Genomic DNA, 26321 nt, shown 5'->3' on the forward strand with positions numbered 1-26321 from the left:
CAGAGGCGCCTGCATTGGCTCGGTCATGTTGTGAGAATGGATGATGGCCAGATCCCAAAGGATCTCCTCTATGGAGAACTCGTGCAAGGAAAGCGCCCTACAGATAGACCACAGCTGCGATACAAGGACATCTGCAAGAGGGATCTGAAGGCCTTAGGGATGGACCTCAACAGGTGGGAAACCCTGGCCTCTGAGCGGCCTGCTGGGAGGCAGGCTATGCAGCATGGCCTTTCCCAGTTTGAAGAGACACTTGGCCAACAGTCTGAGGCAAAGAGGCAAAGAAGGAAGGCCCATAGCCAGGGAGACAGACCAGGGACAGACTGCACTTGCTCCCAGTGTGGAAGGGATTGTCACTCCCGAATCGGCCTTTCAAGCCACACTAGACGCTGTTCCAGAACCACCATTCAGAGCGCATTACCATAGTCTTTTGAGACTGAAGGTTGCCAACAGAAACTGTGTTGAGATATCTCTTTTCTATCAAAAGTTATAGCCAATGAACTGGGAATGGGGCCATGGTGCATCACCATGCCCACTGCCCATCTCATGGGAGGAGGTCCATCATGGGGGTGACCCGCTGGTCTCCTATACTGGGTGATGCAAACCCTATTGACCCCACTGAGGGACTGTGTCCTTGGTAAATAAAATAGGTATTTGTCACTGGTTCTGATCTCAGCCTGCTACCCTAGGCAATTCCTAGGCGTGCCAAGAGTTATAACCTCCTGAATGTACAAAGAACACCATCCTTAGCTATATGTTTGATAAGGATGTGCTGAGAACTTCCACATTCACCACCTCCTGTTCTTCCTCCCTAACTTGGGCACTTGTTATTTTTCACATTTTTATACCGCCCTTCCTCCAAGGAACTCAGAGCTGTCTACGTAGTTCCTCCCTTCCTTTTGTCCTCCCAACAACCCTGTGAGGTAGATGAGGTTGTGAGATAATGACTGGCTCAAGGTCAATCAGGAAGCTTCATGGTTGAGTGAGGATTTGAATCTGGATCTTCCAGGTCCAACTAATGAACCACTACGTCATCCTGGCACTTGGAAGGCAGTTTATTTTTTTTAAGGAGCCCAGTGTGATGCAGGTAATAAGGACTTGTAAACTTATTATACACTCTGGACAGTGGTGTCACTAGGGGGATGCAGGGGTGCACTGGGTGATGTGCACGGGGGGGGGTGACACCACTGCTAGTTAACTTTTTTAAAATTTTGGTATTTTTGAATAACACCCTCATGTTATATATCATATGATGTGTAATCTCATGCAGAATGTGATGAAACAAACCACACCGAAATATCTCTATTCTATCAAACGTTATAGCCAAATGTTTGGTGATGGTGCATCACCAAGTCCACCACCTGGGACCTTGCCCCGCCCACCACATGGGAGGAGGTCCATCATAGGGTGATGTGCTGGCCTCCTGTAAGGGGTGATGCAAACCCCAGTGATGCCACTGACTCTGGAATTATTTTTATTTTTTTGCTAACCGTGTTACATACTTTCCATGATTCAGTGTATCCCAAACTTATATATATCCCGAGACACTGCTGCTTTATTTCCTCATTAAAGGCTCTCGAGTAAATAAACTAGAAGGATGAAGATACCTTCCCTATATTTTGTGTTTCCGACATTACACCCAGTTGAAAGTGTGGATGGAAACCCACAAAGCTGGGAAGGCTGTATTTTACAAGTTGAAACAAGAGGGCTGTGTGAGTTATTTCTGAGGTTCATTGATCCATAGGGAGCCCCAGGGTCTTTTATGCTTTGTTTGTAGATGTATTATTCAGAGAGCAAGCAAACTTCAGCGTTAAATCAACACCACTCTGTTTTGAACAGGGGGAGCGGGACAGATCTCGCTGTGCTGTGAAATGTGCTTAAACAAGAAGTCTTGCAATAAAGTCCTCCCATTAAGGACTCATAGGCTTGGAAGGTGAAGCAGTCCCCACCAGAACCTAAAGCTGGAGCAAGTCCTCCCCTCCCACAGTTTAACACAGTTGCTAATAACCTAGTCAAAAAGCCATGCAGAGGAAAGGAGCATGAAAAATGTTGATGTGGCAAATGGCCTGTCTGTGAAGCCAAGACCCTGCTGTTAGTAAAGGAGGAACCTCGTGATGCAGGAGGGTATTTACTAAACATCTAGTCTGAACTGGCCAGTGCATTAGCACACTCTCATGAGAGTCCCTCTGCAAATGCTGCTTTAGTTAGAGAGAGATTATTTTGCTCATCGGCAAGGGCCGTGCATGGGGTTGAAGGGCGAGGCAAGCAGAGTGTCCTAAAGGTCGCCGGGGCAGCCGGAATCCCAGGATTTGCTTGAGCCACCTTGGCCAAGCCACCAGTGAAATCTGCTGAGGCAGGCAGTTCCACTGACCTTTGGCAGAGTTACACCATGATGAATTGAGACTCTTGACCTGTGCTCAAGTTATGCGCAGACAGGTAGTGGGACCCAAAAAAACCTCCACTAACAGACTCCCTTTAGTATTTGCCAAATTGTGCCTCCCAAGAGCTTGTTAAGAGCAATCCCAATTGGAGGGGTCATCTGAAAACATAAAGGGACTGTTGCCCCCTGCCTCCCTCCCCCATGGATTTGTACATTGCTCTGAGGAACTCTGGGAGAAGTCCAGAGCGGAAGGCTGTGACTTCTAAGTCGCCTGAGGGTGGACATGATTGAGACATACCAAATTATGCATGGGAAGGATAAAGTGGATAAAGAGATGCTCTTTACACTCTCACATAACACCAGAACCAGGGGACATCCACTAAAATTGAGTGTTGGGAGGGTTAGGGCCGACAAAAGAAAATATTTCTTTACTCAGCGTGTGGTTGGTCTGTGGAACTCCTTGTCACAGGATGTGGTGATGGCATCTCACCTAGGTGCCTTTAAGAAGAGATTGGACAAATTTTTGAAGGAAAGCTCCATCATGGGTTACAAGCCATGATGGGTACATACAACCTCCTGATTTTAGAGCTTGACAAGGGTTGCACAAGGGACATCAGAGTGTTAGATGCATGGGAGGGCACCAGGACGCAGGTTGTATCTTGCTGTCCTGTGTGCTCCCTGAAGCATTTGATGGGCCACTGTGAGATACAGGAAGCTGGACTAGATGGGCCTATGGCCTGATCCAGTGGGGCTCTTCTTATTTCTTAGGTCTTGGTTGGGCTGACAGGTGGGGAAACATGTCTCCTATAGTAGCATTTGTCCCCCACTGTACCACTTCCTATGGTTCGCCTGTTGGAAGTACCACCGGAAGCAATTATGTCATCACCAGTTACGTCCACATTGGGATTCCAGATGTGACATGACAAACTCCAGTAAGATGGTCGGGACGGACAGGAAGGTTTTACTGAGCATGCAAAAGTGTACACTGGAGCTCTGCCTACCAAGTAGAGTCTTCTACCGCTGTTTGTTGCATCACCTTGCTGGTCTCACTGCCATACGGTGGGTGTCTAGGGATGCTGCGAGTACCACCGGACATTGCCTCGAGTACCACAGGTAGTACCTGTACCACTGGTTGGTACTTGAGACAATGTTAAGGCAACCCGTACCACTGGATGAGAAACAGTGCCCTATAGCCTGTCCTGTAAAAGTTGAGCTGGGGAAGTGTTAGTGCTCTGAGAGAGAGAGAGAGAGAGAGAGAGAGAGAGAGAGAGAGAGAGAGAGAGAGAGAGAGAGAGAGATTCCACTTCTTTTTCCTGTGGATCAGAACTATCTCACTCCTTTGTAGCACCAGAAAACTTCTTCACTTCCTTTTTGTTACCACTTGGGAGAAATATTGCCTTGTCTCTAAGCCGGATTGCAGTTTGCAGTGTGGATGAAGGGGGCAGATTCTGATTGTGGAGCAGACAGGTGAAGGTCAACATCATCCAAGGAAGCAGAAATGGTTGATTGAGACAGAACAGAGTCATGAGTCAGATCCAGTAAGAGAAAGGTCAGAGGCAGAGGACATGGACAGAATCAGCATAAGGCAAGGTTCTTGCTTAGGCAAGCAACATTGCTTAGACCAGGAGTGCCCAAACCCCGGCCCTGGGGCCACTTGCGGCCCTCAAAGACTCCCAATGCCTCCAGTCTCCAATGAGCCTCTGGCCCTCCGGAGATGTGCTGGAGCTCACACTGGCCCAACGCAACTGCTCTCAGCGTGAGGGCGACTGTTTGACTTCTTGCATGAGCTGTGGGATGAGGGCTCCCTCCACTGCTTGCTGTTTCACATTTGTGATGCAGTAGCGGCAGCGAAGGAACGGCCAGTCTTGCTTTGTGCAAGGCCTTTTATAGGCCTTGAACTATTGCAAGACCTTCATTCATTCATATAAGTTCATCTTTAATATACACATTTATGTAAACGTATGTAAATTTATTCAAATTTTAAATATAAATTAATTCTTTTTTTCCCCCGGCCCCCCACCCAGTGACAGAGAGATGATGTGGCCCTCCTGCCAAAAACTTTGGACACCCCTGGCTTAGACTGAAGAACTGAGACTGTGGAAACTTTATATAGAACCAGCCAGTCACCTACTGGTTTCTCAAATCACTGGTCTAAGGAGCTACAAGGAGCAGTTTTGGCCATTATGTGGGTGGCACTGCACTGTAGCAAAGAGCAGGCTGGTGGCTCCTTCTGTGTGAAGCTTTTGTGGTATCACACTGAGTAAGCCTGAATCCTACTGTGGTTTGAGGCTCCTGATGCCTTACACCACTGGGCAGAGTCCTTTGTGTATTGAAAAGTGAACACTGAGCAGTTATGTAAGCCAGTGCTTAACCCTAGTAAACATTATGCCTCCTTCCCTGTCTCTCCCCAGCCCCTCCCATGAACCTGGCCCCACTTCAATAGGATACAATTCAGCTTCCTTTTGCCAATTCTGGTTATCCTGATGTGATCTAAGCTAACCTATTCATTCCCCCAGAGAGTTCAGCAGGCTTTTGACTTGTGGCATGGGGTCCATTGATCACAGGATAGAAACAACCAAGAGATGTGTAATTACACAGCTAGCAAAGACTTTGATGTGTCAGTTGAGAACAGATTCCTGAGCCCACACTGAGTCCGTTCTAGGCTCAGTGCCATCCCAGGTCATTGGCTCTGCTTGAGTCTTTTCAACCTGACTGTGAGTCCACTGTTTTTGGAAAGAGATATAAATATTAGTGTTTCTGGTCCTTCCACAGAATTCCGAAAGACTAAATGCTGACTCTCCATCATATGTGTGCAGAAAAGGTTGCCGAAGCCACTGCAGCAAAGATGTTTTATCTACTTTGCAGGCACGCACCACATGCAAGCACTGGGTAAGATGATGGAATGCCTCATCAAAGATAGAATCTCAAAACACATAGACGAACAGGCCTTGCTGAGGGAGAATCAGCACGGCTTCTGTAAGGGTAAGTCTTGCCTCACGAACCTTTTAGAATTTTTTGAAAAGGTCAACAGGCATGTGGATGCGGGAGAACCCGTGGACATTATATATCTGGACTTTCAGAAGGTGTTCGACAAGGTCCCTCACCAAAGGCTACTGAAAAAAACTCCACAGTCAGGGAATTAGAGGACAGGTCCTCTCATGGATTGAGAACTGGTTGAAGACCAGGAAACAAAGAGTGGGTGTCAATGGGCGATTTTCACAATGGAGAGAAGTGAAAAGCGGTGTGCCCCAAGGATCTGTCCTGGGATCGGTGCTTTTCAACCTCCTCATAAATGACCTGGAGACAGGGTTGAGCAGTGAGGTGGCAAAGTTTGCAGACGACACCAAACTTTTCCAAGTGGTGAAGACCAGAAGTGATTGTGAGGAGCTCCAGAAGGATCTCTCCAGACTGGCAGAATGGGCAGCAAAATGGCAGATGCACTTCAATGTCAGTAAGTGTAAAGTAATGCACATTGGGACAAAAAATCAAAACTTCACATATAGGCAAGGGAGGGCACCAGGATGCAGGTCTCTTGTTATCTGGTGTGCTCCCTGGGGCATTTGGTGGGCTGCTGTGAGATACAGGAAGCTGGACTAGATGGGCCTATAGCCTGATCCAGTGGGGCTGTTCTTATGTTTTTATGGTGGGAAATCCATTTCTTTTAATACCCTTTCTGAGCCCTAATAAACATGAGAGTGTCTAATTCAGTCTTCATCTCTTAAACTGGCTATCTGCATCAATGATTCTGTTTCTGGAGAATAGACTCGTCCCTTGAGATGACCAAACCTTTAGAGGTTGCCTCTAGAAGTTGACTTGGAAATGATCCAATCATCACCACTTCTCCCCCCCCCCCCAAACCGGGAAAGCATCAAATCATTCATGTTGAGGCTTGCTAAATACCTTTGCCAACTATCCCACAAAAATGCCCTCCCTGCCAATCCCTAGCCCCCCCCCCCAACATTTCCAAACAAAATTTCCACCTCCCCACACAATTGTTGCCCAGAGACATGGGAAGTGATCCAGCAAGCTTCTCCAGGCAGAGAAGAATTTTGAAGGGTCAAAGAGCTCAGTCTTCCTTCAAAGTGGGCTTCTTGAGCCTCTAAAATGTCCAGAGTTATGCAGCATCTCTCATCTTCATCACCTCTGAAACATATTGCACCAAAAATATTCCTAGTGTAAAGCCACTGCCTTTCTTCAGACTATAATAGGTAATTGCTCTACTGTGGATTCTGAACCACCACCAAAGTTCAGGTCAGAAAAGTCCCTCTCTGAGGCTGTATTCACAGAAGCAAGCTCTCCCTGGGATCTTTTAACCCCTGATTTAAAGACACGCACCAATACTGTACCTCACCTTGCATACATTAACACACATGTAGAAGTCACACAGCATCAACCTGTCCATATGGTTGACTGAGGCAGTCAGGCAGCAAGCTGGCAAGGGGGGCACTCCGCCCATCTGCTCCCAACCACCTGCCTCCCTGGATTTGAACAGGAAGAGGGGAACAGAGTATAAGAGAAAATGTGTAGGAGAGGGGAAGTGAGTGTTGGATACTATCCACCACTCTGGCCACCTCCAAACTTCAGCTTGGTTCTCTTCTTCCTTTTTAAGTCCTGGGCACAGGAGAAGCAGGAGGAGAATTGGTGTAGGCAGTGGTTGGCCAGCCACTGGGTAAGGGAGGTGGCCTCTGGCAGGCTCTACAGCAACCAGGAAGGCTATGATTGGCTCTGACAGGCAATCCTCAGTCAAATGGTCCAATACTATCCATGTGGTATGTAGGCAGACCCCAAGAGTCACCAGGGCACTGCATGGTATGCTGGTACAACAGCCTCTCCACTGGTCTACAGTGCACTGTTGCTGATGCAAGACCCAGGGACTGTACAGACCAGCCTCTATTGTGGCTTTGCTGCTGGTGGGGGTGGATTAGGGTGAGATCAGACTGGGATGGGGTGGGACGGGGCAGATCTCAGTGGCAGTGGTGGCTGCTAAATTCAATACCCCCATCCCAGGCCTGACATGCCCTCTACAGTGTTACAGATCTACACCAGCAAAAGAGCTGGCATAGATTGGAGTAGGCCCATAGAGAATCAGGCAGCAGGTGAAGAGGTAAGTAAAATTTTCCTTTCCTAACATCTCCCAGCTGGCCTGGTCCCCTGCGGGCACACAGGACAAAGTGGCCACTGCATTGGTGGCCCTGTATCCTGCATACCAGTGGGGACTGGATTGAGCCATTAGGTACTCCTCAATAAATTACTTCTCAGTAATTTACTCCTCAAGGTAGGCACCTCTAGATCCTGTTCTAGTCTTTATTTTATTTCCCAGCAAAACCGACCTGGCGCTTTACTTTAAAACCTGCAAGACACTGGAACGAAAGAAGAGCAGTCACTGGATGCTGACTTGGTCCAAAAACAGCTAAGCCTGAAACACATTGGTTTTGCAAACAGTTTTCACTATTTCTCATCATTTCTCATGGAAACGTCTTCCCTGAATAAAGCATCTCTTCACAGATCTAAGACAGGAGAGAGTTGATGCCGTCCTTGCCCAGGACTTACACATCATTTCTTTTGGTTCACTGGTCAAAGAGGTTTTTGAGGATGTAGAACACTCCAAAATGTGGTGAAACCTGTTTGACTACAGGTAGTACAGGTTAAGCCTCATTATTCGCGTGGGTTCTGCTCCATGCACTCATGTGGATGGCAAAAAAAGCACTATAGCAAATCAATTTAAAAAACAAAGTTTCTTTGCTCTGGGGATTTAAAAACAGCCTTGCTGACCTTTGCAATATAAGATAAGAATGATTAAGAAGACAATCCATCAATCGGTTCTCCTCCAAGAGCTTAGAAAGGAGCTTTACTCAGCCCTTCCCTTCACCAATGCAAAGTGATCACCTTTCTTTCAAGTGCTCAGGGGGAAGTGAGGGGTCCGCTGGAGAGAGAAGGACTGATGGATTGTCAGCCAGCTGCGCCCCTCCCCTCTCATTAAGGAGGCTATTGTTAAAGGACTGTTCAGTTTTTAAAACTGATTTTAAAGGGGTGCATTTTTCCCCTTCTCCAGGGATCAGAACATTCCTTCTCATTTGCAGTGGCCATTCATGTTGAGTCAAATCTCCGTATAAAAAATCTGTGTATAACAAGGCTGGAAGATGAACCCAAGAAGGAATTCCTAAAACATTGGTTCCACTTGGGAACATAAGTGGGTAACTTGGAACTCCAAAATCCAGGGAGAAATGTGGATACTGAGAAGTTTGGGAATATCTGTAGCAGAAATTAATACAAACAGGTTTGGTTTTTTTTGGTATATGTAAGTTTTTACAATAGGTTCCCTCTAGGAGGAGCAAGAGAATAAAGAATGTTTCTGTGCCTGCTGTGCTAAACTATGTTTTTAACTGAGCAGAGAGGCAGATGTGCTCCATGTCCCTGATTAGAGTGAATTTCTGGTCTATACAGTTGCTCAAGATGATGGTGTTTGGCTGGAGGAGATCATCAAGTCCTGCTTCAAGGCCTTGTAGAGACTGACAAAGGATTCAGCCCAGGCGTCTTTCTGGTGTCCTTGTGATTGGGCTGCCCTATATGCTGTGTAGACCATGGTCAACACTGTCCTTTCAAAATCTTCTTTCTTTAGCATCCCAGGGAAGCCCAACAGCCTGGCATTCAGCCTGCGGATATCTGTGATACCTTTGGGGATGACATCATTGCACAGAGTGTCAAAGGCTACCGCCTTCCTCAGCGAAGCCAGTTCCTGGTCTTTGACAGAGATCTTCAGTTCCTCACTGATATCCAGCTCACCTAGGAGAAACTGATATAAGAACACAGATTGGGGTCAATCTGGATTCAGGTCTAGTTCTCACTAGAACAACTGGAACTGTGCTACTTTAAACTTCAGGAGAGGAGTTAGATGATGGGAAAAGAGGGGAAAATCCCCTATGTAGAAAACTAGATCTCAGGAAGAAAGGTGCTAGCCAAGACTTTTCTCTAACATGCAAATTTTCCATTGACCCAATCCTATTGGTGCTTAGTGCCACCAGAACAAATAATCTGGTGGCACTAGGTGCTTTCTTTCTATCATAAAAGGTGACATGCTGGAGCACACAGCTTGGCCACCACAGCAAGTAGCAAGTGGCTAGCTCTATGCACCTGTGGCTACTGGATGCCTGCTGGCATAGGTAAGCATGTGCAGGGGGTGGAAGGGGGCCTGGGGAATATGTGGAATGGGGTGGTGATGAGGTAGGGAGGATGTCTACTCAGAAGTAACTCCCACTATAGTCAATGAGGCTTACTCCCAAGTAACTGTGGATAGGATTGCAGCCTTTGTTGCTTTGCAAATATCATTCTGCTGTAAGTATTTCTAGAAAGGCAGATTGGGCATGTTCCCTCATGCATACTGAACCTCAAAGAGAAGATCCACATCTTCCAGAGACTTCTGAAGCACTGGGTTGAGAAGAGCTGCCGAAGATCTCTTCACTCGGTGAGCAGATGGAAAAAGCATTGCTGGGGAAGGCAAGGAAAAGGACATCAGAGCCCATGATTCACAATATGTCATTTTTCCCTGCATTTCTATGAACTGCCCAGCAAGTAGACAGTCAGCCCCAAACTCCAGTCTCCAACTCTGGTCCCAGCAACATTACCCAATGCCCATTCTACTTTCCTCTTTATTCACTTGCAGAAAGATTTGCGTTACCACCTGAACAGCCAAATCACCTCTGGGTTCTGCAAGGCTTTGCATTTACCAGTTTCTGCCTGGCCTCACTCCAGATTAACTAGAACCCTTATTGTCTGAACATGTGGAAAGGAAAATGGAAGCCTATTGGCGCCTCACACCAGCGCACTTGCTGACCGTGCTCCTGAGCATCTCCATGTTCATCCCCTCTCTCTGCACAAGCCAGCAATCAAGGCAATGAATCCTTAGAGATCTATTTCACATGGAGGAACCCCCCCCCTTCATTCCAGTACTGCCCTCTGCAGACAAGCACCAAATGTATGGAGGCCCAGATAGTATGGCCACTGAAAGTGCAATCCAGAGGGGAGGATGGGCCTGCGCAAGACAAGAAAGTGCTGTAAAGCACTTTCACACTGTCTCTGAAGGAGGGAGGCTGGTACACAGATATGCACTGGCCTCCAGAGGCCGATGTGAACCCCACTTGGCTGGCCTAAGGGGTAAGCCCACGCCAGCATAGCTAGGCCAGCGCGGGTGCCTGGGAAGCATGGGGAGGATGGGAGGGAGGTGTATCAGGGCAGAGAGAGGGCGGGTGGGCCTGTGGGTGAGCGATGGGGCCAGGATCCAGAAGTTATGCCCGATCCTATCCCCATCTAGGGCAGCTCTGGGCTGCTCGGATCTGCTCCACCTCTTTAGGTGGCGTAGATTCGAGTAGCCCCATTGGGGTGGCTGCTGCTTTACCCAGGGTAAGGAGAAGTTCAGCCTCAACCCAGCAGTGGATGTGAGGGAGGATTGGGCTGCCTGTGTGTCAGCGCTGGAGGCATGTCTAAGCCAGCACACCCCCGATTTGCTGTCCCTCCACACATTGACACCTGAACAAGGTTTAGATTTTGCCCTCTTCTTCCACACTCCACCTGAGCACTGATTTTCTGGATTCCTGCTCTGTCTTGAGGCTGCCACGTTTTGCTCTGTCCACCCCATTTCTAAATCCACACCATGAGTTGCTATTTTTAAATCAAGTTATTCATATTCTGTATTTGGATTCACTTATTACATTTGAATCCCAAGGAGGGTGGTGTTTATGGGGGGGGGGGTATTCTATTTTTATTCTCGCAACATACCCGTGAGGGGGATTGGCAACCCAGCTTTTCAGCACCTTCTCTGACCTTCCTTTCAGGTTCTGTTCTCATCTGTATTCCATTCCTCCTGCCTGGCTCCAGCACCTTTCACAAATGCTGTGCAATGCTCTGCATTTAAATCTTGAAGTGCTAATTTCTTGGTAATTAAAATTTCAATCATTCATCCAGCAGTTACAGTGTTTATTTTCTAAACAAGTGCTGGCAGGGATCCCAGACAACAATGATCAAATTCATAACTTTTAAAGAACCTTTCCTTAGAAAACTCCTCCATGAACAAGGAAGGGGGCATGAGTGTGTGTCCTGACCTTTCAAAGTCTCATGCCTTCTCGCGTGCTGAGGAGGAGGTGACCGCAGCATATAGGTTTACTAAGGGACAATGCACAAGAGATCAGGATCTCCTATGATTCTTTTTTAAGCTCAGACCAGCAACTGGAGACTCCAGATCAGTGCTGTGGGTCTCAGGGACGGGGTAAAGGGCAGCCCAATCCTAACCTGCACTGAAACAGGCAGGTCAAATGGCCTGTGCTACATCCAGTGCAGATTAGGACGCAGCTTATTCTTTGGCAGCACGGAATAAGGGGATTTTTATGCCTTTACCCCAAGTAATACTCCAGTCACCCCCATGGGGCTACTTGGATCTGTGCTAGTGAACTCGCCAGCCCATGTAAGGCCTACTGGACCAGGGACAGGGTTTAGGATCTAGCTTGTTCCAGAGGTCAGTCCCACCCCTCCCAGGCTTGGTCTGCCCACCAGCCCTCCGGAGCACCAGCGTGCACCAGGATACTGCTTCCTTCTTTGCAGCCCAACACACCTCCTTCCTCTCCTTGGACTTACGTCAGCAAAATAGCTGGCAAGGGTTGGCGTGATTGCATGGTATGGACTGGAGGGGGATAGCACTGGGCTTCTAAGCTGTGTAAAATTGTAGTCCTTGGATCCAAACAGCTACTTTTACACACTCAAGGGCTTGGGTATGCCCAGTAGAATTTTTGGCATTTCTTTTTGAATGGTGGATCCTTATTCCTGGTATATGTACAATACTGTAGCCCAGTGGTATTCAAACTGGGGTGTCACAACACCCCAGCCTGAAGGCCCTAGCCTCTTTCCCCTTAAGGGGCGGGGGCAGGGAGGAGAAGCAACGCTATCCCCAGGATTGCACCACTCAGCAGGGCTGAAGGGACTGGGATGCACTCACCAGTCTTTGTAGCAGCCATCCTGGGGTACGGGGAGCCCTGCACAAGCGTCTGCAGGGCTCCCCAGCTCGTTAGAAGTGAAAGTGGAGCAATCGCGCTCCACTTCCGCAAAACCACTTTCACTTTCAACGAGCTGAGGAGCCCTGCAGATGCTCGTGCAGGGCTCCCCGCACCCCAGGACAACTGCTGCAGGGACTGGTGAGTGCATCCCAGTCCCTGCAGCCCTCCTGAGCAGCGCGATCCTGGGGATTGCGTTGCTGCCTTCCCCCCACTGCCTCCCCCCACCCCCACAAGGACTTACAGCAGTGCAAACTCTCCCAGAGAGTTTGAAAACCGCTGCTGTAGCCACTAGACCTCACTGCCTTTCTAATAATGCATCGAAACTTTTTATTGCCTCACCGATTGGCCTCTAAAAGCTCCTGTTCTTCCATTCAAGGTCACATGGTATTTGACTACTCTCACCTCTTTGTGAGTTTCAGTTTCCCATTTAACCATATGGTGGTTTGTTTTTTTATACAGATGTTTTGGATTTGGAAAATTGATACCAAAGCCTAGATGTGAAAAGATGTGCAGTGAGTATTCAAATTGGTGATTATAAATTCCTGCAGAAACTTTTCTGCTGACTTGGCTTCCTCCTACGCGAACTCAGAGCTTGCAACACAAGACACTTCTCGGGTATCAAAGAAGAGGATGGTCGGATTCCTGTGCTTTGCCATCTCCTCTTTCTCTCCTTGGAGGAGTTTATGTAAAACAATTATTTCATCTCAGTGTGCACTAATTTATTTTAATGATGTGTCTGAGTCACATCATACACAGTCATTGCTCCTATTTGGAGTCAGGAGGTTCCTGCGCTAGTATAGGGCTGGATTTCACATTCGGCTGGTACCAGTCCATTGATAGGAACTGCTGGGCAAATGTCAGCTTTTAGGAGCAGTGATGGCTGGATTGTGTCTTCTGATGTCAAAGGAAGAGTTTGATAGGCTTCATTGATTTTGGTTTTTGGATTTCCTGATTGCTTTTCTTACTGCACTGTTCTGGAGTTTCAATTACTTTGCAGCTTTCGTTTCAAAACGTGGCTACCAGATTACTAAAAAGGACCAACTCTGGGGGACACACCTGGCCAGTTTCAAAGCAGCAATAGTGGCTGCTGCTCTGTTTCACAGCACAACTCCATGGCCGCTGCAAAGTACACTGGATTATACTCTGGACTGGTGCTGCCACTGAGGCTTTCACCTAACCTGGGCTCTGGGCAGGGCCACGGCATTGGACTGTGGACCTTCTGGTGGTGCTGGGCTTGTAGTCAATGTAGGAATTTGAATGCAGTGCTGCCTGCAGGAGTCTGGGGGCAGTGAAATATCCAGACACTTGAGACCTTTACCTGCTCTCTATGACTTCTGCAGGAGGTATGGTTCCTTCCTGACATTTCTTTACATATTCTCTCTCCCAGCTCATCAAAGAGGAAGGATGCAAACTACCTGAGCTTTGTATCTACAATGGCAGAGAGAGATTCTCTCTCACAGCACACACACACACACACACACACACACACACACACACACACACACAGAGAGAGAGAGAGAGAGAGAGAGAGAGAGAGAGAGAGAGAACAGCTGTAGGGTTCTCTGTTCCAGAAGCAGTAGAAACCTCTGATCATACAGAAGATACATATTCTTGGAAACTGTGAGTAAAGTATTTCTTCTGAAACCTTAACAGCCTCTGCTCCTGTGTATGTTTATTGATAGCAGTGAACTAGTATGGTGGAGGAATTTCCCAAAGGAAAAAAGGTTCTTCTGCTTTCATCCTCTTTTCTGAAAGCCAGTGTCCGACTTGGATGAACTCCCGATGCTACCTGGTTTTAATGCTGTGCTATGGCTGGTGTTCAGTCAATTATTTGGTCTGCTCCTGTGATTTTATTGCTTCGTTTTATACATTTCCGTTTCATCTGTTGTTTTATAAGGGATGGCCTTTGAGAGGATTGTATAAGTTTACAAAAGAAACACTGAAAAAAATAAGAGAAGGACATGCTAGAAAATAACAAGAGCAACGCACAACGTCAGTGGTTCACAGCGAAGATTGATGCAGTGTCACCACTAGGGGGTGCAAAGGGGTGTGGGTCACACCAGATGATGCGCATAGGGGGGTGACCCCACTACTGGCCAAAATTTTTACACCTTGGTATTTTCATCGTGTTATGCACAGCGTTCGATGTGTAATTTAATACAGAATACAATAAAACAGAATACAGAATGCATTTCAGAATACATTGAAATATCTTGATTCTATCACAAGTTATAGCCAAAAAAAAAAACCCCAGCAGATGTGGGGCAATGGTGCATCACCACGCCTGCTGTCTGGGGTGTTGTCCCACCCATTGTGCTGAAGGAGGTCCATCCTGGGGGGTGATGCAATGGTCTCCCACATCGGGTGATGTAAAACCTAGTTTCACCACTGGATTGATGTTCCCAAAATGTCCTAATATAGGAGAAAATGCTTATTTCAGATTTGGCAGAGTTCCACAGAACTGCAATGCTGGGATTGTTTAATCTCATCCTGATCTCACATTTTTGTCTGCTGCGTTGGGAGTTTCCGAGGCTAACACACAGCTGTCTTTCCAGATGTTTTGGGCACCTTGTGGTTTCCTTCCTGGCACAAAGACGTGTCAAAACTCAAGCTGCCTCATGCAAAATATTCAAGTCATCAGAGACTCTACTGAAAAAAAATTACATGGACTGTCCACCTGTACAGAGGCAAGAGATTTCAAACATATAAAATATAGACTTGTGCCTTCTCCTAATGTAAGTGATGAAAAAGAGCCACTTTCTCTCAGTCTCACCTACCTCACAGGGTTGTTGTGAGGACAACAGGAGGGGAGCCGCTGTGTACACTGCCCTGAGCTCTTTGGAGGAAGGGCGGTATAAAAAAAATGTGGAAAAAAATCATCTCTCCCCTAAAACTGCTTTGTTAAGAATAATAAAGTTGGGCAGAAAAACGCCTGGATAGAGCTATGGTTTTCTGCGACACCAGAGGGTGACCTTCTGCTATAGGTTCTTATTGGCTCTCAGAAATTGAAGTCAAAGCCATCTCCCTCTGCTCTTATTATTAAAAGCACCACCAGTTTGTTTTCTTAGCCCAAGTAGATGCTTCTGGGGGTCTCAGTGCTTATATAATCCAGTGATATCCTCATGTTCTGTCAGCACTGACTCAGACAAAAACATACCCTTTGGGTGATCTCAAAGTGTACTGTGGATTTTGGCTGCTGAGAAAATAACCCAAATAAAGATTTCAGAGGAAAATTCCTATGAAATGTTATCATAAAATGAGGAAGACCAAAAAGGATCCTATTTCTCGTTGATGAAGTATCTAAGGATGAGGGAGCTCTTCAGGGTATAACTAGCTGAATGCAATTGGTATTTTATAGCTAAAGGGGATCCCTCTAAGATCCCACATTTCCAATGTGTCCTCTAGGGAAGAAAGGAAAAAGTTGGGGGGGGGGGAGATGGTAACTAACATACAGAATAGTTCCCAGCATTCTCTTCTTTTGTCATGTGGTGACCCCAAGCTTTGCTCACATTTTTCCAACATCCACAGAGACTAGCATGATTAAGGTCTGGCTCAGGTGTTCAAAAGCCACCAAAGATCACCTGTAGGAATCTGCAGGGATGCTGAAGGGTTCATGGCTTGGTGGGAATCACATGGAGGCCTTGTTTGTTTGAACCAACTTTTCCACATGTGGATGCTCGTGTGTTCCCCACCATTCATTGCAACCAGGGGAATGTTGAATGTGTTTGAGTGTGTTCAGTTTGAAGGGGTTTCAACAGTTCCTGGCGTGGGCATCCTGGAATAATTTGCCATGTGCAGGGGTTCTATGGAGCACGATATAACATGAAAAAATGTTCTTGAGAGGTAGAAACTTTGTGTTTCAATTATCAATTACTGTTAATGTTGTTGGGTAGTAATACCTTTGTAAGTCAGCAATCAGATACTGTCCAGTATCAACTGTCACATATCAAGCATTGTCATAAAATATTATCAGATGCCAAATGTTTGATAAATAGCCAACCATACACAGATACACACAAAAAATGGGAGAATCTGCTACAGCAACATTCACGGTCAAGGATTTTGGAGGAGCAAATTGATTTCAGCACTTGAGCAATACTTGACAGTAGACATGCATTCGCATTTAGTTTTGTATCCCTGGCTTGATTTTCAATGGTTGGAGTCATTGGGAGCCTGAGCAGGTAGACCCTTCTGAACTGAGTGACCCTTGCATTCTCGCTGATGGGGATCCCACAGCTGTATTTGTATTTTAAAAGCCAGTATTCTGCTTCTGTCTCTTGGTCATGATTTAATGTTTCCAGTAAACAAAAATTTGATCTCTTTTCTGGTTTGTGCCTAGGTAATTACTTGTGTCCCCAACTCCTTGCCTGCAGCCAGGAAGCCATTAATAGCAGCCATTAATTGATTTCAATTACCTATCACCCTTTGCCAGAGTTTCTTGCATGAAAGAAGAAAGACGGAGGTGGTGGATTCTTCCTCACTGGAAGATCTTCAAGCAGAGGCTCAACATGCACGTGCTGGAGAGGCTCTAGGACAGCGATTTTAAACCACTGTGCTGGTTTAAACCACTGTGGTTTAAACCACTGTGCTGGTTAAACCAATGTGCTGTGCACATTGGTGTTCCGTGAATGGTCCATAGGTGTGCTGTGGGAGTTTGGGGGACGGTCATTTAATAACATGGTCATTGGAGGATGTGAGCCCCCTGCCAGCATCACAGTGCATCTTGTCAATTGTCAAAAAACCGATGGTGTGCCTTGACAATTTTAGCACTTTGTTAGTGTGCCATGAGATGAAAGACACTGAAAATCCCTGCTCTAGGAGGATTTTCTGCTATAGGCAAGGGGTTGGACTAGATGACCTTGGGTGTCCCTTCCAATTCTATGATTCTGAGGAATTTTTAGAGCAAGCTTGAAGCATGACCAGGTCTGAACGTTCCCACCTTTTACAGATTAAAAAAAAATCCTTCTTCAGATATTATAATTCAACTAAGGCAATATGAAGGGGTAGAGAAGGTGAAGGTTTGGCAACTCCATAGTGAACAGAGAGGTTTTGTAAGTATCACGCAACATGTGCCCCAAATTTTGGGGTAGGTGGAATACGAAAAATAATTTGCCATCAGAGATTCCAGAATCCTTTTAAAACAGCCAACATGTTTGTTTGAGAAATGGTTTCACTGTAAGGAATTCATTTAGAGAAGGTGGAAATGATCAACATAACTAAGCATTTTGGCTGGCTAGAATCTGAGTATCACAGAAACTAGGGTGTGCCATTTTCCAGGCTGCCTTGGAAGGAAAGAAAAAAAAAATAGGTTGATGGATCCTAGAAATTAAAAGGAGGAGCCAACTTTATACTGCACAAGTACAGAGTCCTGGCCAGTTTTTATAAGAGTTCAGTTTCTTGATCATTTTATAAATTTGTACAGTGTTTTGTGAATCAGAAGACTTAGCGAGTCTATGGAACTTTGCTAAGTTGCCAAGTCTAGCTGGGCGTGATCTGTTTTTACTCTTGGGGCAGAGCTGTGGAAAACATCATCATACAGCCATCAAGCCAAAAGCGTGACCAGTAGACAAGGAGCTTCTGTAAATGTGAATGTGTGTGTTTGTATGTGTTGGATAAAAAAGATCTGTATAAATGGAGACCACACCTGAAATGCAAGGCAGCCACCTGTATATTAGTCTGATTTGACAGGCAACTTACTGTCCTAATCTTAACTAAAATCCCCCCCCCCCCAGTGATGCAGCTGTGCCAGTGGAGTGCATGCTTCCTCCAGCGGGGTGGGGAGCAGTCACAGAGGCCTCCTTGAGATGAATTAACTTTTGTTCCTTTATCTTTCCCAAACAGGTATCCTCAGATCTATGCCAGCCATTTTGATGGTGCAGAACCAAGGAGAGTAAGGAAGAGGAATGGGGAGAGGATCATGATGCACACCGGTGCTGTCAAGATCCACCCCTATTCTGCCTCCTGCCTGCCTTTTCCCACCCAGACACTCCCCTGTTCCTTTTTCTCCCTTCCCCTTTCCTTCCATTACTAGCCCCCCACTGGCTTCCCTCCATTCCAGCGCATAGCGCTGTGTCAGTGGGCCTCCAACACTGCTGCTGTTTATGGCTGTGGCTTCTGAAAGGCTGCTGGCTGTGTGCACACACCACTATATATAACCATTTGCAACTGTGGAACTACCATTCCACTGTTGTAAAACACAGTTAGGATTGGGCTGTCAGCCCACCATGCATCTAGAGCAGGGGTGTCCAAACTTTTTGGCAGGAGGGTCACATCATCTCTCTGACAATGTGTTGGGGGCCAGGAAAAAGAAATTAATTTACATTCCAAATTTGAATAAATTTACACAAATGAATATATTAGAGATGAAACTTATATGAATGAATGAAGGTCTTGCAATAGCTCAATGTCTATAAAAGGCCTTGCACAAAGCAAGGCCAGCCTTTCCTTTGCTGCTGCTGCTGCATCACAGACATGAAGCACCAAGCAGTGGAGGGATTCCTTATCCCACAGCTCAAGTGAAAGGCTGAACAGTTGCCCTCACACTGAGAGCATTTGTGTCAGGCCAACATGGGCTCTAGCAAGTCTCCAGAGGGCCAGAGACTCTTTGCAGATGGGGGGCTTCCCATGGGTCAGATTGGGAGTCCTCAAGAGCCACAAATGGCCCATGGGCTGGGGTTTGGGCACCCCTGATCTAGAGCAAAGATCTCCCCTCTTCCCCTGCAAGCAGCATGCTCCCTCCTATTTGGTTAAACATTTAGGTGGCAGCAGACATGAAATATGTATATTATTTGTCGCTTTGGTACTACATGGAGCTTTGGTAGACTTGAACCATCTAAGCCAGAACTGATGAGTGAAAATTACTGAGTGTTGGAAACACATTCCTTTGCCTTGTGTTCCTGTGAAGGAAGTTAAAAACCTGAAACTTCAGGTCAGACTCTGACACCCAGCATCCCAAGTCAGGATTGGGAAACTAATCATCTCCGAAAGATTTACTAAATTTCTGCTTTTTAAAAATTTTTTGGATGAACTTTATTCATTATGAACTCTGAATTGTAACAATTCATTGCTTTGGGTGCATGTCAGCAACCATAGTTAACATGTCACTGACCACATCATCATCATCTCACCAAAAATGGGACATTTGTCCTTCTGCAGTTCCAGACATCTGTCTTTAATATTCCTAGTCCTGATTCTCCCAACTCAGCAGAGTGATTTCTAATGCCAGTGGATAATAAATATTCCTTTTCTACTGCTTGAAAGATGAGACATACAGAAGAAAAAAGACAGTTCATTAAAAGAGGTGTGCCCGATTTTTGTCCACAAAAAATTGGGGTGAAAAGGAGTGAAAATTCCACCCTTAAACATCCTAAAGCATCTCTTTTGTTTGGTTTTGTCATGTCTGAATCCTGACATACAGGATATATAATTTTTCATTATGAGATCTTTTTCATAATGAGATCCCAGGCAATCGTGGATCACATCATCAGGAATGTAGTAGAATGTTGCACAACTAATCAGTTTTGGCTATGTGATGATGTCATGAAGGGCAAACAAATGCACTCATTTGCCCTGACTGGGAATGGGGAGTGGGAGAGAACGAGGCAACAGAAACTCCACTCCCTGTTTTCCAGTGCTTCTTTGCAAACAAAACATTGTCCCTCATAGCTTTCAGCAACAATCTTGCTCCAAAGAACAGACTTGTCTCAAAAGATCCAAACCAAGCAAAGGTTGTTTTGTTCTACAGTGACAAATATAACTTGCCCTCTATTTATGCCAAAATTCCCTTGAAAGTCTGTGGATTTAGGGCCAATCCCAAAAATTCCGCTCCAAGGTGTTTTTTTTCTCTGGTACAGGTCATTGCACCCAAACACACATAGATTCGGAGCCAAACTACGGTGTAAGGATTAAATGGGGCAGGGCATTATTAAATAAAGATTTTTGGTTTTGACCAAACAAAACTTGGTGCAGTCAATTATCCCCAAATTAAGCAAACCACTTTCCCTATAAATTACCAGGAAAATGAGTCACCTAGTATCATCCTATTCATGCCAAATTCTCAAAATTTCCAGGGAGTTCTTTCGAGTTCATGGAACGTCTTAATGTCGCCAACCATGAAAAGGAGAACTCCTGTTATTTAAATATCCTCCCCTCCCCACCCCTCATTCAGAAAGGGAGCTCCAAGAACATGAAAGCAGGCCCCACAAAAACATTTCAGTGGTCCCTGCTGAACTGGTTCAGGGTAGATTCAGTCACCCAACTGGTTGGCACTCCAACTGAAGGATTGCTGGGAGGCCTGCTATGGAAGCATAGCTCACATAGATTATATATTGGTTCCTAGAAACGTGGCTGGCTTGATTCATTTCTGGGTCACCCAGAAAGCACTGTAGTTCTGTTGGAGTTATTTGACAGCTGCATGTGAAAGTCACAAGCTCTTGTGGGTACTCAGCCAGGATGAGCCTGGTTTAACTTTTTGTACAGCACTTGAAGCTCATTGGGGTTTGCAACCTTTCCTGAAATCATCATCTTACAGCTAAAAGTATTACAGAATCTAAACTTCTCTGAATTTCTTTAGTGTCATTGAATAACTTTAGAAGCTTTCTGGGTTAAGCTTGAAAATTGCTAACATCCTGACCCCCATAAACGCAGGCAGGGTACAGCATTGCTTCTGCAACCAACGTCAACACTGTGAGTCAGTCCAGAATTCTGAGCTGCTGCAGTCAAGAAGGACTTTGCTGTCATGTCGTCAGTTGTGATGTAGCCACGCAAAACTGTTTTGTAGGCATGCAACTGACACAGAAGAGGCTGGACTTCACACATGCAGCAACCAAGAGCCATTCTGGTGTGTCCTCACCATGCTCCCCCCTGCAATCTCCTTTGGCCCATCCCCATATTCCTAGCTTTCAGTAGTCAAGAGTAATCTTTCAATACTAGAACAGCTACTGGTGACAAGCAACACAAAAGGCTCAAATTTCCCTACATGACAAACATGGAATTCTACTGCAGGTTCATCACTTTTGATTGACCAATTGATTGAATTTATACTCTGCTTTTCTCCCTGAAGGGCACCCAAGACTTTTGCTATGAGCCATTATATGGACCAGTGGGTTTGGGCTCCATTCTGGGATGATGCATTGAGAGAAACAAAAATCAACCACCATGTCTTGAATTATAGATAAGTGAATGTTTTGATCCTATACTCAGTGCCGGTGCCACGTGACCTTGGGGCAAAGCGCCAATTGGCTCCCCACCCAACCCCTCGTGTCCTACCTGGTGCCTCCACTGCCACCATTATTGAAGATTCACAGGTTAGCCAGATCAGGTGGAACTTCTGATGGGCATTGGCCCTCCACCCGTACCCAGTAACCTAGACAACACCTGATGTCCCCCTGCCTATACCATGTACATTCACACACAATTTCACACAGCATGTGAACCGGAAGTAGCCCAAAGACCATTAACATCATGTTGGGTCACTACTCTGTCTCTCTGTCTATCTCTTTCTCCATCCATCAATTCATAGCTAGATCCTTCAATTGAAAATATGATCACTGAGGTTTTAGTATATGCTGTTGTGTATTAATGCACAAGAGAGAGAGAGAGAGAGAGAGAGAGAGAGAGAGAGAGAGAGAGAGAGAGAGCAGCAGCATATAGTAAAAGCATGATAATATTTTCAACTGAAAGACCTGACCCAAGCCTGCAAAGAAGTGCACTGTGCCATAAGACACTGATGACAGGACCCTTTAAATGTTATGCTGGTTGCATGGGAAATATTTTTCCATGAGTGATTCACATGTGACTGAGATGACATTTAGATGATCCAATCACTTGGGCAGGGTCTTCCTCTGAGAATGTTGCACATGGAATCTGCACCCTGCTGGGGGGGGGGGTTACTTAGTTCATTGTTACAAAGCCCATTTTGACTTAAATGTATTAACCAGCTGAATTCAGGGCATGAGCGACATCCACCCAGCAAGCAACCTAAATGTGCTGATGCCCCAGAAGAAGCAACAACTATTTTTATAGCTGTATATTGTGATGCCACTGTAGTGAAGAACATAAGAACAGCCACGCTGTACCAGGCCATAGGCCCATCTAGTCCAGCTTCCTGTATCTCACAGTGGCCCACCAAATGCCCCAGGGAGCACACATGACAACAAGAGACCCACATCCTGGTGCCCTAGTTCTATGGTGAACCGTGAGCACATTAATTGCAGTAAAGGATCACAAGGATCACTGAACGAAATAAAGGGGGAAGCCCACCTTGATCCCAAAGGGCTACAGCCAAGGGATGTCTGTGCACGTAACAGCAAGTAATACATACATCATGCATTTTTGTAGCCACAGTATAGAGCTGTTCAAGCCTATGCATGTCTACTCAGAAGGCAGTCACATTATAGTCAATGGAGCGTACTCCCAGGTAAGTGTTGCAGCCTTGGTTTGCATACAGACAATCCCAGATCCAGATCCCTAGCATCTCCACCTAGGGCTGGAAGATACTTCTGAAGTCCTGGGAAGAGATTGCCAGGCAACAGAGGTCATACTGAGTTAGGTGGACCAATGAACTGACTCAGTCCAAGGCAGGTTCTTGTTCGGAAGGTTCTTAGGACCCTTGTGGGTGAAGTGAGTGACATAGTTCTTCCCCAGACTTGCACTATCCAGTCACCTTACCTATGTGGTTCCTTCATCTGGTTAGCAACATGGCACGAAGCCACAAGAAGGGGACTCCTTAGCTCATGCATAGGGATTGATTTGCAGTAAGGGTATGAACCAGCTTTTAGAGTTATTCATGCTTTTTGAAAAGACACTTCAAAATGGTTCTAAAAGTGGTTTCTGCTCGCATGGTAAACAAAAGCAGAGATCAAGACTGCCTTCCAGGGCAATGTGCTTGAAATCAGGCAGAGCAAAAGTGCATAATCGACCTTGACAAAGGGTGAGTCAAAAGCCTCAGCCTATAGAGTTTCTGTCGATGTGAACCCAGCCTGCGTTCCAATTAAAAAACCGTTTAAGATCAATTAACAATGTTAACTGATGGGTGCTCATTTTAGTTCCAAACCCAATAGCTATGACTTCCAGCCTTGACTGCTGGAAAATAAGCTGTTTTAAATTCTGTTTTTAGAGAAAAGAAGAAGACTGGTGCATTAAACAATGGCAGAGGACAAACAAGAAGAGCGTCTTGGTTAGCGAGTTGGCCTAGAACCAGAGAAAACCCAATTCAAATCCTCACTCAAGCATGAAACTTCCTTAGAAACACCGACAGCACAGTCTCTTGCATGTCTACTCAGACGTAATTCCCATTATAGTCAATGGGGCTTACATCCAGGTAAATTGTGTATAGGATTGCGGCCTGAGAGCCCAATCCTATGCATGTCTACTCAGAAGTAATTCCCATTATAGTCAATGGGGCTTACTCCCAGGGAAGTATGGATAGGATTATATCCATACTTCCCTGGGAGGATTGGAGGGACCAATCCTATCCAACTTTTCAGCTCCGGTGTAGCCACAATGCAGCCCCATGGCAAGGGAACACATGTTCCCATATCTTAAGAAGGCCCCAGTTACTGCCCCTCCACCCCAGGATGCAGCGTACACCCCACTGGCACAACCGCACCAGCACTGGAAAATTGGATAGGATTGGGCCATGAGTCATTTGCTAGCCTACCTCACAGGGTCATTGTGAAGTTTAAATAGGAGGGGGAAAGAACCATCTACACTGGCACGTGATCAGGAGACAAAGAGGCATAGTAATGTCAAAAAAATGAATAAAACCCTAGAAAGCTTGGTTTGATAGCAGCATCTATTCTGTTTCTCTTCTGTAAGTAATTCATATTTGCAACTCTTACCTCGGTTCCACCTGGGGGGCACGGTGGCGTGAGCATTGTAATACAACAAGAGCAACAGCACAGTCTCCCAGTGCATCCTCGACGTTCCCCAAAATAGAGAGGTATCTGTCTCTATAGGTTAGTTAGGTCTTTCCTTCCAACTTTCCGCACGTGCCGGGAAGAGCCGGTTAATTTTTGTCCTCTTCCCTCCAGGCGGCAAAAACTTGCTGAGCTCTGCTTTTTGTCAAAGCTCCGGCACCTCTTCTTCAAGCAACTCTCTCCGGGATCAGGGCATTCATTTGCAGAGTCAGTTTTATATCCACATCTGGAATGACTCATGACGCATGTGAGTGCGCTGGCAGCTGTGGGGTGTAAATATCATTCCATTTTTGTAGTTCAGCGCCTTTCAGTAGTTGGGCCAGCTGGAATTTCCCTGTGTCAAGAGACACAAGTAGCGGTTTAATAGAGAAAGCTATTACACACTGGATTGCTAGGGCTGCGCTCTGATGTACACAGGAGCATGTCTGGAGGGTGAAAAGCCTTTGTTCTTTCAGTGATGCATTCATGCTGCTTGGATTCATAAACAAGGGAGTGGAGGCCACATGCTTGCAGAGTATCCCTTTCCCAGAGCACTAAAAGAGATATTTGCTAATCAGGTCAAGATTATTGACAGTGTTCAGAAGTAAATCCTTCACTTTGGGGATGGCAGAGGGACAGATACTAGGTGAGACATTAGAAGATCAATGTCTGGTTGCCCTTCAGTTGTTTTAAAATTAAACCACCAGTTGTTTTAAACCAGTTGTTTTAAAATTAAACCACCAATTGCCTTGATGCTGGGGTTTAACTTTTTCTATCTTTTCTATCATGCTAGCTTCCAGATCTGGATTCCCACCACCCAAGCGGCCATTTTGCCATGGTTGAAAAACACACCTTTAAGGCTTTCCACGACCTGGGTCCAGGCCTCCTGAAAGTTTGCTTCCTTTCATACGTTCTAACCCATCCTCTTAGATCAGCTGAAGGGGCTCTTCTACAAGTGCCACAACCCTGAATCCTGGCCTACTCTGCAAAGTGTTTGTTAGGCCTATGCATGTCTACTCAGAAGTAAGTCTCATTATAGTCAATGGGGCTTGCTCCTAGGAAAGTGTGGATAGGTTTGCAGCCTGAGAAGCACTTTTGAAATGTAGTGATCATCACTGTGGGCCCATCCTCTCTGCTGGTTTCCAGAGCTCTGAATACATGACACTGAGTACTTTGTACATGAAAATGTGCTCTGTGTCTCACTCCTGCCTCCAAGAGGCTGCCAGCACATGCTGTGCACGTAGCCTGATCGGTGCTGGCAGTTTCATGTCAACAGGCCAAATGATTTGTGGGCCAAGAACTACTCTGGAAACTGCATGAATGAGCCTTCAGTCTTTCGGTGCAGTGGTTGCTTGGCTACCTTGCTGAGCATACAGTCTGGTGGGGTGGTTCTATTTGGGGAGCCCACAACGAGGTGTGTGCATTTGAATGAAGGAAGTGTGGCGTTTAAGCATGACGCATGATTGTTGCTAAAAATAAAACAAGCAGAAACATTTCCCTTTGCACGCGGCCAGTGGAAATGAATTCAAAACTGGCTCTGGCAAGCCATGTGACGCCAGTTTAGGGTATCCCAGGTCCCACCCGTAAAGCACATATTTAGGGTATCCCAGGTCCCACCCGTAAATGGTTTGAAAGTCAAAGCAAATGGTTTGAAAGCACATGACACTGTTCCACTGATGTAACTTTGGACTCTCTGTAAGCTGCTTTGAGCTCTTTTGGCAGCGAAAGCCAAGTATTAAGTTCACTGTCTTCAGTGGTGAAGTTCCCCAGCTCTGTACCCAGAGAAAAGGTCTGCAATGCCACCCCCATGACACGGCACCCACCCATGCCCAACCACTCACCGCAGTGATATGGAGACTCATGCAACTCCAGGACTAACTGGGGAAGTGTTCTGAGACTTCCCCAGGGTCTTAAACTGCACTTCGGGAAAACCTGAAGTGCAGTTTCTGACCATGATAGGAGCCCCAGAGAGGCTTCTCATGTGATCCTAGAGGTGCACAGACCCAG

General features: G+C 46.1%; 2 protein-coding genes across 2 annotated transcripts in view; both read right to left on the reverse strand.

Annotated features, from left to right (window-relative positions):
• SLC13A4 (solute carrier family 13 member 4) overlaps positions 1-3473 on the reverse strand; it is a 60375-nt gene extending 56902 nt beyond the window's left edge. The window contains exon 1 of the mRNA XM_066634449.1: positions 3414-3473. Within this exon, the coding sequence (XP_066490546.1) occupies positions 3414-3473 (60 nt within the window). The remainder of the gene's footprint in view (positions 1-3413) is intronic.
• A 5323-nt stretch (positions 3474-8796) lies between these two features.
• On the reverse strand, positions 8797-24339 carry FAM180A (family with sequence similarity 180 member A). Its single transcript, XM_066634613.1, has 3 exons — positions 24258-24339; positions 9762-9862; positions 8797-9170 (listed from the first exon to the last, which is right to left on the reverse strand). Exons 1-3 carry the CDS (start codon positions 24331-24333, stop codon positions 8826-8828), a joined length of 522 nt encoding a protein of 173 aa, XP_066490710.1. The 5' UTR covers positions 24334-24339; the 3' UTR covers positions 8797-8825.
• Positions 24340-26321: the final 1982 nt, after the last annotated feature.

The sequence above is a fragment of the Tiliqua scincoides genome, chromosome 7, assembly GCF_035046505.1.
Source record: "Tiliqua scincoides isolate rTilSci1 chromosome 7, rTilSci1.hap2, whole genome shotgun sequence".
NCBI classification, from domain to species: Eukaryota; Metazoa; Chordata; class Lepidosauria; order Squamata; family Scincidae; genus Tiliqua; species Tiliqua scincoides.

Bases quoted from the DNA above. Each gene is read 5' to 3' on its own strand.
- FAM180A (XM_066634613.1), bottom strand. From the start codon at position 24,333: ATGCACTGGGAGACTGTGCTGTTGCTCTTGTTGTATTACAATGCTCAC. The intron at 9,863-24,257 runs GTAAGAGTTGCA...TGCCTTCCCCAG, and splicing joins GCCCCCCAGGTGGAACCGAG to CAATGCTTTTTCCATCTGCT. The intron at 9,171-9,761 runs GTTCAGTATGCA...TTCTTATATCAG, and splicing joins ATGTGGATCTTCTCTTTGAG to TTTCTCCTAGGTGAGCTGGA.